Source organism: Zootermopsis nevadensis, unplaced genomic scaffold, assembly GCF_977971745.1.
Source record: "Zootermopsis nevadensis isolate Lab colony 2312 unplaced genomic scaffold, Znev_1.0 Znev_ptg000008l, whole genome shotgun sequence".
Taxonomy (NCBI): Eukaryota; Metazoa; Arthropoda; class Insecta; order Blattodea; family Termopsidae; genus Zootermopsis; species Zootermopsis nevadensis.
Window position 1 is genome coordinate 7048315 of NW_028259140.1, and position 14507 is coordinate 7062821.

At 37.1% G+C, this 14507-nt stretch overlaps 2 protein-coding genes across 7 annotated transcripts in view; one reads left to right on the forward strand and one right to left on the reverse strand.

Annotated features, from left to right (window-relative positions):
* LOC110829799 (calcium/calmodulin-dependent protein kinase type IV) overlaps positions 1–14507 on the reverse strand; it is a 58609-nt gene that overhangs the window by 22057 nt on the left and 22045 nt on the right. The window contains exons 1-3 of one of the 6 annotated variants that reach the window (XM_087344682.1): positions 8938–9116; positions 8279–8831; positions 3200–3356 (exon numbers count right to left, since the gene is read on the reverse strand). In XM_087344682.1, the coding sequence (XP_087200808.1) occupies positions 3200–3333 (134 nt within the window). In that variant the 5' untranslated portion in view covers positions 3334–3356; positions 8279–8831; positions 8938–9116. Of the gene's footprint in view, positions 1–3199; positions 3357–4964; positions 4985–8278; positions 9118–14507 lie in introns of those variants that run through there. The other 5 variants (XM_087344683.1, XM_087344686.1, XM_087344681.1 and 2 more) reach the window with 5 other exon arrangements.
* LOC110829800 (uncharacterized) overlaps positions 1–14507 on the forward strand; it is a 68248-nt gene that overhangs the window by 15641 nt on the left and 38100 nt on the right. Inside the window, exon 2 of the mRNA XM_022063893.2 lies at positions 9243–9394. The gene's annotated coding sequence lies outside the window, so the exon portion shown is untranslated. The remainder of the gene's footprint in view (positions 1–9242; positions 9395–14507) is intronic.

Here is a 14507-nt window from a genome sequence, read left to right on the forward strand (position 1 = left end):
GTCATTACTACAGCTAGGATCTGGAGTAAGGATAATTTGATTTGGATCGAGATGAACTAAGTCGAGACATGATTCTCATATGGAAAGCAGGTTGAATAATTATTATTTTACTCGTTGCACCCATTTTCCAAATAATACTAGAGAATGGCTCGTTTAAGTCAACAGGAAATTTAAAATCCTATTAATACAAGACTCGAATTTGTTATAGCCTAAGGCGGTGAAAATGCCAATGTTGGTCTTCAAGACTTTGATGCTCAGGCACTTAGTACCCAAGTTTAATCGTCCATAGCCTAAAGATCTTTCTAGTCACTTGTCAGTATATTCCAATATTGTTATAGGAGTGACAGCAACCTAGAATAATTATATGTATTTCATTTTAACGTATGGGCCAATGTAATAAGGTAGAAGTTTAATTTAAGAAAGTAAGTCGGCAACGAAGATTTAGCATACAGTATAATATGCCTTGTTGAACAAAATTAAGGTGGATCAAAATAATGAAAACAGTACAGTAGTTACCAGAGGGTACGTAATATTGACAAGGAGACAGACACACCGTGTCTTACGTCACACCTGGTAACAACCTTGGAGAAGATTAATGGTTGCTATATTTAAAATAGGCAGTTGATATGTATATTCACAACAAACAGAGCTGTAGAAATAGTAAGCCTGCTAAGTCTTATTTTCCTCACACAATATGTTCAAACAGGCGTCCATTGCATCAGAAAGTTAACCTCATTTTTACAATGTGAACATCCAGCCTTGCGGGTAGACCAGTCTTAATAAAGTGAAGTCGCTTGGCAGTAGAATTGTTATGTAGGTCTCCAGCCAGACAGCTTGCTTGTGGAACAGATATGAATGGTGTGAAAGTCAGAACCTTGGGAGTAAGCCACAAAACAATAGTAAAGTTGTAGTAATCATTAATAAGGTATGATAATAATATTCAATGCTAGTGGGCGACCAGGTTTTGACTGACTAGGTTCTTCAGGGACGTCAGGTTCTGAGGGATTTAACCTCACCAGTACTACTTGGATACATTTATATAAGACGTGAATATTTATATTTTTTCGGACGTGAGTCATACATAGTATCCCATTTTAATTGATAAAATACGTTAAGCCCTATTGTCGCAGAAGAATGACGGATTGTGACAAAAGACAGACACGTTAATAACGACTTTCAACCCAAGGGCTAAGGTTAATTTTGAAGTACTGGAATGTTATTACACCTGAAAAAAATAACTGGATAGGTAAGTATGGGAATATAGCTTCAGTAAATTCAGAGGAGTGTTTCTCAAACTTTTTACTGGCAAAGCTCCTTTTCAGGGGGTCGGTCCATCACATATGAGTAGAATAAAATTTATACTTTTTTACGGTCGTTTACAAAACGTCTATTGAACCTTGTGTTATCTCAATGTGTCGATGACCTTCAATGCGTCTCCATCTTCAGGTTAATCTTTTTGGGGCATCTGTAAGATGTGAAAAAATTCCGAGACAAGTAGAATAGACCTGATCGCTGCTTAAAAAGAGACAGACACTGGATAAAGTCAAAAAAGAACGTAATGACGTATGGTTATCGTCAAATACATCCAGAGGAGCTAGGCAGAATGGTGGCTAGGTATGGTCGTAGAATACGTATTTCGAAATAAAAGAACTGCTGTCTGTGCTACCTAGTTACACGGCATCCAGATTCACTTATCCAAGCCTGGTACTGCAGTACTGAATTTTCATATCATATGAATCGTCTATCTTTTTCTGCTCGGTACTGCTTCTTCTAAGCACAGATGTGGGAAAGCATTTTTTCTGACGTGGTTACTTTATACCTCACTGACGTAATAGATGAGTGTAATGAAAATGACCCTTACGCCTTGATGGCTGTTGGACTCTCTTATGAGATGAGCTGTTTGGTGGGATAAGTTTATTTGCGGCTGCAATATAACTTTTACGTGATATGATAGATGTCCATTGCTTTGCTACCGTAATAGATGTGACGTCGGAACTGCCAAAGGTAATCTCGAACTTGAGGCATCAAATATAAATTATTTTTAGGTGAAAGTGTGTCATGTTCCTCGTAAATGCTGGGATTCGTAATGACACTGTAGATAATAAATTAACATATACAGCGCTGTAAACTCTGTTGTAATTTCTGCTCGCTTTCGTCGCTAACTGCTCCCAGCAGAATGATATTTAGTGGCAAGAAAGAAATGATAAACATGATAATTCATCGAATGTATGAAGCTTCTCATACTTCAGTTTAATGACAGCAGCATTTGCCGCTGACGTAATGTAAATTATTAAGTCTGTATCTAGGTTTATGAGCAGTTACAGTGATATACGTGAAGAAATTTATTGTTATGTTTATTAACGTGTTCCAGTTTCAGTGAATGAACAGCAAATAGGTTTCAGTGCCTTTCCATACTATATGCGGTTTAAAAAGGGATGACACAAATATATGGCTGTAACTTCTTTATGTTTGCGTACGGAAAGATTATTGATTTATGGGCGGCACGATTTCAAACGTCTAGCAAGTCTTTGTACCCATAAATGCTTTTTGATTCAAGTGAGTAATCGGAAGAGAAGATATATGATCTAATTTAACGTTATCATTTAACGGGAAATGTGGACGAATGATGTGAAATTTTAACTAGTCTAAAATATATTGGGAAGTTCGATTACTGAGGCATGATATCTGGTTTGAGGCTTTTCATAGTTTTCCGCCATTTTCTCTGAGAAAAGAGATGTAATGGAAGCAATGCAAGGTAGGGACGTCCCCGTGGGTACCCTTGCATAAAAGTACCTTATAAATTTACGAATTTCTCACGTTATTGTATCTAAATCCTGAGCACATAAAATCACCGTTGCTTGCCTGGTAGAGTTGACATAACTTACATTTATGTGTTTATTTTCCTGATAATTATCATACATGCGTATCGCGTTTGTTAATGTAAAATTGAATGAGTTGCGATTATGCTCTGGAAATGTCTGACTTGACTGTAGAGAAACGATGTCAAAACCAGATGGCATTAACTTTGCTGAATAGGTTATGGTAATACGACAGTAACAAAAACTGTAATAGTTGTAGGTAATTATCGTAAACGAATAAATTACGCTATATTGTTGTTACTTAAACGCTAGTCACTACGGTCATAATGCGTAGTGGCTTGAAACTTATGCTGAAAAATGCTTGTCATGCAGAACGTTACCTTCCGATAATATCTCCGAGGATGTACTCGTCTTCCAAATCTCGTTCCCTTTTTCTCTCGGGGATCCAGTACGATGCATCTGAGTTGTCAGTTGTGAGGTCCAGCTCCAGTGAAGTACTACTGGCTTCTACCATCCTGCCGAGCTCGGTTCCAGATTCTGAAATATTGATCATCACACGTCTTCATTCTCGCTACTTAATCACGAAAATATTCGTAAAATTGAAATTTTGATATAGCTTTGTAGTAAGGGCAACTCAAAATTTCCCTATACTGGATTCTGGATAAGTATTTTCGAAGTGTAATTAAAAATGTGGGTTGCGTTCTTTTTGGCTTATGCCCCAAGATTATTATGGTCCCTGCATGCCTGTAAACGATAAAAGTAGAAATTTACATTTCACACGCGTCCACCCCGAAGGACGGGATTTCCACTGCCCTGGAATCCGTGATAATGAAAATAACGATGATCTGTAGTGGGCTTACAGCTTATTCGAACATTGGCAAGAGCTGAAGTACCTCATTTCAATATGAGTTTTTTTAAAAAAAAAAAATTCTTCTAATAGAATGTTCTAAACTGATAACAGATGGAGTTTGTGAACTTCGCAAGGGAGTTATTTTTTAACGTAACCAGTACATGGAGCACAGTCTCTTCTTTAGAGACAGCAAATAATTATCTGTCTTTTACGGACCGCCTTTGTTTATAACCACGACAGCTTTTTAACGAATTATCTTACATCCATTGGCTTTGTTAGACAAACTGAAGAACTACTTCGTAATTTCTGCAAATGTAATATTAGATAACCCGCCTCACACGCCTGCTGGAGAAATTGCTACACTAACACAGAGCAAGAAATCAAACTCTTGGAGGATTCTGTTTACACTTTTGATAACTTCTGAACAGGAAACCAGTGGTGTTACAGAAATGGCCTTGTGCCTGCTTCTAATAGTACGAAATAATAGACCTATTTATAAATTTAGAATAGGTGACTCGTGTTACTATCTGAGGTGCTCGAGTTATAAAGGAGTGCAAATATGGAGGTACAATACAACTGTAAACACAACTGATTACATGAATAACATATTGGGATAAGGAATTAACGTATTACGTGTTAACATAAAGCGCAATACTCTGCTTTTATTGAACGTACTATGTTTTATAAGGATGCAAATTAGACGAGAATGAACTGCTAACTTGAACGTGGATATAATTCTAACATACGCGTATTTTACATATTTCCTTATTTATTTTAGTTTATTTAATGGACCTTTAACAACCGCTAATTTTGCGTAGAAATAATGGGATACAAAGGATGAATATAAGTGACAAATGGCGATGGTACGCGTTGCAGTAATCTCTCGTTAACAGTAGGGTAAACATACTGCACTTGCTAACTACCGGAGACAGACTGGAAAAACAAAAGATTTTCGCTTATGATAGCCAGTATCCAACCATAATTATAATTTATCTACTTTCATTATACTGTTTATATGTGTTCATATTTGGAAACACAGCAGAGAGGCCACATATCTTTGCTGAGATGTTCCGTTGTTTTACTTGGTTCAACTAGAGTAATTCTGCATATTGAGAAAGTCCATAAAGACTCCTTTTCAGAAACACAGCAAATTATTATCATTCTCACATTATATTTAAAGATATATAATCTCTACAGTTGATACATTATAATTAAATAACCTGGGATACACACGACGCGTCTATAAACTAAAGTCACTGCAAGAAAAAAATTACAATAAGAATTCCTATAAATACCTCTTAAAACTTTGCACCTCCGTTCATACTAAGATATCTATCTTTCTGGAATGTAGTAAATTAAGTGATTTAGCTCTTTACTCCATCAGAGCATGAGTATCATGTCTCTTTATTTTTCTGAGAATGTGGTGTATCAGGTTCAGTTATTTAATTGTCGTTTGGCCCGAAGCACTGCTGTCTGTAAGAAGAGGTAATTCATTTCTCTTTCTGTACAAACATTACTGTCTGTTTTAATGAATTATAACAAACACTTCAGGCAACACAGCATTAAATAAAGAAATCAATATCACTATATTTTAAAAATGCGTATTTTTCTCATTTCTCTTTGTTACATAGTTCCTCACTATACGAAGCATTTTATAGGATTAGACAGTCTATAAATTCGTCAGCATAGTTTAATAACATGGTAAAAAATGTGGTTAAACGCTGCTGTGAGTAGAGGCTGAGTCGAGGACGGAAAGACATTTGAATATTCCCATTTCATATAGAATGTAACTGCCGATCTGTGTATCGGATGATTTTGATCTGGCTTTTATAATATGCGGTATGCCGTTTTCCGTTAAGTTTGTGAATTTCTAAATTATTTCTAAAATCCAAAATTTTGGTTAGAGAACTACATCGAAAGAACAGGAGACAAGCCGTTGATCAAACGATGATATTAAAATATATCTTAGGGAAATTGGTAATGAAAATATGAATCCTATGGTGGCATTTTGTTATGTCGGTGACGAAACCTCGGGTTAAAACAGGGACTTTGTTGAATATTTTCGTAACTATCAGCGACTATGAGAAAACACTTTACCATATGCGTTAAAATTAATATTTTCTTATAGTTTAATTTTAACCCTTTAAAATCCAATGGTAATTGTATGTACCACCTGCTTCAACAATTAATACATTTTTATTTCGTATTTCTTATGATTCTCAGGATTAATAGCGGTTACTTATCTCAATATCATTAACCAGTTGATTTTTGTGATGGTGGTGTTTTCTTCGCGGTACAAAAATTATACATATATACGAGCTTCGGCTCCAAAGGGGAAAAACATTTCTTGTAACTACAGAGATATCTGGTAAACCTAACATAAGATTACGTAATATAATGTTATTAAGGTATGAAATGGGTTGTATATTATTTAGTTTACTGTCGTACCAGATCCGACCGCAGGCAAGCTATAATGGCTTCTGTCACTTGCAGCTCTCCACTGTCCTTATCCTATGTCAGAACTCGATGTTGCAGGCCTGCCTCTTGAGGATTTCATGTTCAGAGTAGGAAGAAATATGTAAGCTGTTAAATTCCATATTAGATAAAGCATTTGTATGGTACTTTTGAAGTGCGTTATCGTGCAATAAATTCTTGAACCTTTCCAGTTAAAGACGAGTAAACGGTGTAAGATGTACACAGTATTACGCGTAAAATTTCTACGTACGATATCGACTGCCTCTCTGATTCCAAAATCAAGTCACGCATGTAAATGTATGTAAATTATACATAAGATACTCTCGCTATATTGGTGGGCGTTATTTTCATTATAATGACAGTAAAGTTAAAAATATCGAGCTTGTTATTTATCTTTCTGTTTAATTGGTTGTTACCTGTATGTATTAATTTTCTAAAAGGATATAAAGTTACTCTAACTACGAGTATAATGATCGTTTCCAACTGAAATAGCCAACATTTTCTAAATTGGTTAAGACCGTACGTCATAGTCATTATCACTTCTGTATTGTGTTCAGCGTGTCTGTGCTTCAAACATCGGTCTGGAGATCGGGTATCTTGACTCGGGTTTTCATTAATTCATTTCCTCAGAGGGATGCTAGTATAGTATCACAAATTAGGCGCAGATCACTTCCTTCCATATCCTTTTCATTTGATTAGTTTCCATATCATTCGATGCAATATTGTCTGAGCCAAACGAAACGATAGACCTACAGCAGCAATGTGTATTTAGAAGATGGCTGTCTTCTGGGATGTTGGCCGTCGATATTAATTTTCGTTACATTTTTTTTAATGATTTGGTATAAATTACAATCTAACAATTTTAATTTAAGACGTAAAACATTTACGAGAGTGAGATCTTTTCGTAGCAAACGTTATTTTACAATTGAAGATTTGAGAAGTGTGGTCTATCTATCTGCCGTATATTTAGATTTAGATTTGTCCATTTTTATGGGATTACGACAAATGTGACATACGCTTGTCGCTAAGAAATTCAACACTGTAAAACATTAATTTAATTCTAATCTCGCTCGGGGCCTGGATGTACTATCATTTTTCTCTAGCAGTATTCCCTTGTGTAAGTAGGTCGTAGAGGCTCTAAGATGGAGCATCTCCCGTTCTCCAGGTTCAACAAATTGATTAAACATTCACTGCTTAACAATAAATTCTGAATCTAAACGGGCCAGAGAGCAATTCGTGACAGATCAAAATAAGATATTAATTCGAAAGTTTGGAGAAAATTATGAAAGCATTATTTCTATCCAAATCGGCTTTATGTTTATTTCGTAAAATATATTTTTGTATTTGGTGCTGTATGAAACTTCATGGCCGTACTGCGGAGTAATGGACTGTTAAAATGTTAATGAATGATAATGAGTAAATAGGTTGCCTGTCATAATTCTCAGCTCACTGTCGTAAACGAACAACAAATAACAAATGCATTATTTAAATAGAAATTGCTGTAATTTAATATAACATAAGCCACAGCTTATAATTTTTAATTTACACATTTACAAATTGTATTAAAGAACTAAGAATCAAACGTTTTACAAAATGAACGTCCTTTAATTCACTATTATGAATGTAGATGATGTAAATTCGAATACATGCATATAAACATACACACATATATACAAATTTTGTAGCTATTTACTGTAATATATAAATGTTATTATTTAGAATTCACTTTACACGGAAGATACCACGTCCTTTGTAGAAGACGAATGTTCCACAGGCAAAATTTCTTAACCGTTTGATATAAATATATTAAATCTAAGAGCAATTAAATTAATATATGTTTATTTTATAGCTTCTGAAATCGTTCCTACATACACATTGCATGTACCGATATATAAATGGCCATGCCTCTTTACTTGTGTCGTTTTCAGACCGTTGAAACGTATGAGGTCCTGAGAGCGAGCTCTGTTTAATGTCGTCACGCTTGTATCTCTACACTGTTTGGTCCACACGAGTGAGCTGACAGCTGTTACACATCCTACAGGCCTGAGGACCATTGGCTGAGTTATTTGTGCTCCACGTCGCCGTTTTAATCGCTAACATAACTTAAAAGAGAGATTCTTATACTTCATCTTACCTCGTGAATTGCTGGAATGAATATGGTCGCTGCAGGCACTGACACACTAATTTCTCTTGCTTATAGTCAGTACGTTTCAAACGCTACGTTGATACAATCTTTGATATTTTGTCACTTTCAGCAGCTGAACTCAGTCTATTTATTCTTAGAATTGTAACGCGAGTTGTTCATACGCATATTTTAATCCTTGTATTTCAGAAAATGATGTTCTAATTGCGCTTAGGCCGTATGTTTTGTCACCTGTATGCTGATAATTAGCATATTTGATCTTGAGCTTTGGTTTATCACTGGATGCTCAGTGCAGTCCGAATTCACATGATGATGGAACGCGCAGGCCTCTCTTAGCAGACGTCCTTCCCACACTCATGTGCTGGAACTACTAGCAGGTTGTTTGAACGGACATGTGGTGCTGAGTCTCGAGTCTGCGCTGCGGTATTGCTGTCAGGAACAATAACCCTTCCGTGACGTCATGCAGTCGATCCAACCGGAATGGAAGTTGATGGGCTCATTATATGTTCAAGTGTGCTCCAATTTCTTGCCGTCTTAAGTGTTCCTTGTAAAAATAAAACGTGTTATGATGTGACTGTTCATTTCCAATTTATAGGCCTTGTCGTTTTACTTAAGTGGAAAGACATGAGAAAAACTGGTATACGAATTACTGCAGGAATAAGAAGATGGCTTTCTTCTTGGTTGTAGCGCCGTGTAGTCGAGGAGAAGGTTACCAACGTTTTATAGGTCCTTGCCGTCTCCATAATCAGGGCGATGAGTACTGATGATGAAAGCAGCAAAAACCTCTGAAACGCTGGGAAACGTCTACCACACTACAAGACGCTACAACCCAGAAGAGAACGATCTGCGGACTCTCCACCGTGAAAACCTGGAATCCTGCGATGCTAGAAATAGAACTCTGAAGGCTCTTGTAGTTGTGTGACTGTCATTACCAATTTTTTGTTGTCAATTTTAGATGCTGCAAACTTAGCCCCTTGAAACGCCCTATGAGACATTGGGCAGATAGCATCGAAGATTCTGCTTACAAAGATGGAGAGGGAATAAGACCAGCTGAGGATAGTGTCCAGCGGCGAAGATTCGGACATTAAAAAGATTACGTACACAAAGGTAACATATTCCTTACGTGTTTAATCAACTCGCAGACAATGAAAAACATTTCACTTATACCGTATTAAAGTTTTGAGTTAGCAGCATGTAACTTCCAAAAGTGCGAGATAATGAAAATGAGAATTTCGAAATCATCTAACTTGATTCGGATTTGGAAAGTGCAAGGTTATAATCCGGCATGGAGACGGATATCCTAATTCTGTTTCCTCATTTTCCTCAGTTTTATAGACTGATACTAGGACAGTACCTTGAATCAGGCCACGGCCTCTTCCTCCCATATCCTTACCAATTCACTAGTCGTTAATCATCGTATCTTTCGACGCTATATAATGTGATCTACGGGCAGCATCGTTAAATAGACCACAAAAAAAACTTCCACATAAGTAGCATTGTTAAATAGCTTCAGAATCTGTTTGCCCCAAACGAACGCTGAACGTATCCTGCACTCCCTAGTTCAAATTTTCTCATGATTCCCGAGGACAACTCAGTGTATATAACAATTTGCACCAAAACTGTGGACTATGAATGTATTCGGGAAGTATTTGTTTCGTATCTTGTCCCGATCAGTTGTCTCTCTTGCTTGCAGACTACGATAGCTGTTTGCCCTTTGATTCGCAGTTCGTAATCATTCGTATAATATCATTCATCTCGAAATTAAAACTGCAGTTGATACAGAATATTTAAATAACTCTTGGGATAACTAAGTCAGAACTTGTCGGAGTACGCGTTAAGCTGCGAGTCCCGTCTGTCGTCTGTCTTTTCCGCATTCGTCCTGTCGCTGGAAGTTACGAATCCTGCCTCAGGGCGACAGTAGGATCCGGCTAACAATCAGACTGGCAAAGTTCAAGGTCGAAACTGGAAATCATTGTTTGCCAAAAAAAAATCATTTAGATGACTGTTTTCTGGGTTGTTGTACAGTGTAGTTTGGAAGTTTGCCGACGTTTCAGAGGTGCTTGCTGCCTCCATCATTTGGACATCGCTCTGCGGATAATTATGATGGGATACTTTGGTGGATACAGCATCGTATTTTTTTAGTGTGGTATGAAAATAGCAAAGAGTAGCAGTTGTGGAATTTGCTAAAAGAGCATGAGGGTGTGTCGGCCTGTAATTGAACTGGTAATATGTTCGAAAAATATGCACATTTTGTTAAGTGCTTATCGTATAATTTTACAACAAGGATGTTACTGCTCTATGAAACATTTAGTTCGTTTAGCTTTTGGTTTTGTGGACATAAGTAATAAATATTTGAAGTTAGACGCAAGAAATTTTGTATGGATGTATATCATACATTACGTACTAATTCTGTATGAAATAATTTACGTTATGTGCGACAGGTTTAACACTAACAGAATCTGTGATTTGTAATAAGTGCCACCACACCCCAAAATAAATACTAATGCCAGCCACCGTAATTATAATGATAATCTGAAACAAGTTAGTCATAATGAGCTGGCAATAAGAATTCTGGTCCGATTAGTATCCGATCGCATGACCATCTGTGCACGGGTTCAGCACGCTGAACTAAGAGCTAAATTACATTGCGTGTTTTGGCCATAAATTTTCAACACAACACAAGCTTGGTAGCACTGGACGAGATTTACGAGTTCTTTCGGAACCCTTTGTGTAAATGCAGACGGCACATAACCATTTCTTGACGTAATGCTTTGTTATTTGCGCCAGTATATGAATTACTAGATTACCATACTGTCACCCCTTTGTAAGCGTATAATTCGACTATGAGAGGATCAAGTCCAAATAAACAAACGAATGATTGACAGTCCAAATCGGTTTGTTAAGAACGTATTACATATTCTGCGTGTAAGCTAAAACCCATTATCGACGGTTTATGCAATGTTTTACTCATAAAAAATTGGCACTTCCCGTTTGTAATTACCTTGTTGAGTGCCGCAACAGAGTTTTGCTTGTTATTATAATTAGATAACTACTCTGTATAGTCTGTACTTTGACAAACACGCTACTCCTGATAATTGCGTCTCGACTCGATGTGACGCAGAAAACTACGCTTTGAAGACTAGTTAGAAGGAATGACAAGGAACGAAATGAACTGACAATCCAGAAAGAGTCAGTACCAAAAAATTTCCAGATTAGAAACCTCGCAGTACTTCAGTCTGTGTTCAATGTTCCTTTGATATTCGTGATAGAACTTCCAGTAAGTTGATTCATTGTTTCCGCTTCGAAACGAATTAAGATAATCAAGCAACGATTTATTTTCTGGGAGCGTGACAAAGCGTGACTAGGCGTGACCTACTGTAACGCCGTGACGACATGTGGCAATATATGTCGAAAAGTGACGGATATTTAGAAAGCGTGACAAAGCGTTAGCAAACGTGACAAAGCGTGACAAGCCGTGACATCCTGTGAAAGCGTGACGATAGGTCACCGTAAATGTTAAAACATCACCAAGATTTTATGAGCGTGACCAAGCGTGGCAAAGTGTGACTACGCGTGACTTGATTTAACGGCGTGACAAGATGTGACCATAAGTGTAGAAACGTGACGAACATTATCAAAACGTGACTTATTCTAACAAACTAACCTAACCTAACTTAACTTAACCTAACCTAACCCAACCTAACCTAACCTAAACCAGCCGATCCTAACCGAACCTAAACTAACCTACCCTGTCGTAACATCATCTATTATGTTGCAAAGTTCCCAAAATTAACCGAGCCTCTAAGAACGTAGTGTTTGCTCCCTTTACATGAGAGACCAAGTTTAACACCCATATGGAACAAGATTTCCTTATATTTTAATATTTACATTTTAATGTAGCAGAAGGGAAGACACGAGCCTATAATAGTCAGTTTACTTATCATTTGTTGTTCTAAATTCGGTATAATTACAGACGTTTTAGAAGAGTTAGCGACGTGAGTGATTTCTGCCGTGTTTCAGAGTGATCAATTCATGTAGAGTAGCCTAAGGTATTCTTTATTGGAGTAACATGTCTTTCATTTCTGAGATTTATCTCACGCTTCATCTGACTTACTGTCATGATAAATTTAAAATCCAGCTTAGACTTAAGTGTCTGTAGTGAACGAAAGGGCGATATGTCGCCTTGTTGTAATGTCTCAGTCATCACGCTACATTGACAAATGACATCGAAGCCTGTGTACATACTCGTACATGGTCGACAACTTTTGTACTGTTCTCCTTACTGTCAACAGATGTCATTGTTCAATGAAAGAGCACGTAGCACTTAAGTGTGACGTGTAATGTATTCGGTTGTATTTTTAGTCAAGGCTCCACAAGACAGAGCTTATCATCTACAAATGCGATTTACCGTCGTATATTTACCGCAGCTGGAAAATGTAAAATGTTGCAACGGACTACTCTTTCCGATTCACGTTTTCTTTTAGTGGCTTAGTGCTGAATATCGTGATGTTTTTAGCACAAATATAAGTTTATTATTCTCAGGCCTCTTTCTGTTGGGACTGTACATCGGTGGGACATTTCTGACAAATTATTTTATATACAACAAAAAGGCGTTATTTTTATGTTACAGATATGTTGGTGTTGGTCTTCTGGGTTGTAATGCCGCGCAACGTTTTGGAGGAACATGCTGTCTTCATCCTTAGCATTTCACAATAATCCTCACAAGCTTTCCATTCTCTTCTTATATAGCCCTAAATTAATCATTGCTGATTTGGAGTTTAAGGTTAAAAACGAATAATCTCCATCTATATTTTTCTACCATTTCGCAAAAATAAAATAAGGATTGAGGTGACAGACGCGTGTCGCCATACAGGAAGATCGTACAGTTGCGGACTATCACAGACGTAAATTCTGCCCCTTTTTTTCGTCTATCATCCCGATCGTTTGATCGTTATTTGTCATCTGAAGCTTCGGAAGTGTGGCTTATGAATCATAATGTGTAACAGTGAATTGCATTGTGTGTACCCGGCTTTTAAACGAAGTATAATGTTTTGGTGAATAAAGTTGTAGACCGTTTATTCGGGTTTATAAATTAGTGCCATTTTCGTTGTTTGTATCGTAGTTTCATAGATAAAGAAATGACTGTTACCTGTAATAATTTGCAAATCACTGGTCCAAATTAGTTGAAGTTTTAACCACTGACGAAAGAGTAGACTCTGATCCCCATTTTCGATTTTTCATTACCATCACGTAATTACAAAAGTTAGTTAAGAATGTGTTGAAGATGCGTGATAATAGAAGCAATTGTTTGTTTCAGTATCCTGCAGTTTATTTTAATAAATTATCGAGCGAATAAGAGGTACTTCAGCTAGTTATTGTAGTATAAAGAAGACGACGAAATCTGCGCATCTCGTTTTGGGTGAGCGAGTGAGTGGTTACATTAAAGGTCATGGCAAAGCGAGTGTCTAAATTATAAAAGACGATCTTGTTTGCAAGTTTAAGTAAGTCTGTATTTATTATTTTAAGATGTCCTTTCGTGAGACGGAAAACTCGTTTCTTATACCACCATTCTTCTGAATATTATTGTTCTGATGAGCATCACAGCAGTTCCGAGCGACCTCGAGACCAAGTTTCACAGTTCCGTAATTGTCTCATAGGCAACCCGTTAATGTAAAAAAAAAACTTCCTGTAATTTAAACTGATGTTGGTTTACTAGTGGTTCTGGTCCGTAGTAATCAGAATAATGAAACCATAAATTAATCAACTGATAAATCTAGATCCTAATTATCTCCGGTTTAAATACATTCATTCAAGTTACTAGTTAACTTCTATTAGTTATCAGCTGTTATTAACACTCTAGCGTGAGCGAAGAACTCCTTGTGGGTTAGTAATGGCTGTCCGTCCATCTATCCACATGATTCAACTCGAGAACCACTGGACAGATTTGAATGGAATTTGGTGTGGACTTTACGCCTTACGAGTTTACTCTGAAATCGTGCGTTTTGCTTTACTATGATCTATAACACCAACATGGCGGACGACCGAACGTGTGAGATGAGATCTCCACCAGACTATGGGCACAGGCAACCTGCATGACGATGGGGTCGTTACACAACAATTGAAACGTTTGGTTCTCACTGTGCTACAACTAGACCGCATGTATCATTGTTGAACCACACTGTTGCGCAACTAAGGGAAGATAAGTCATTGTTGTGAGAAA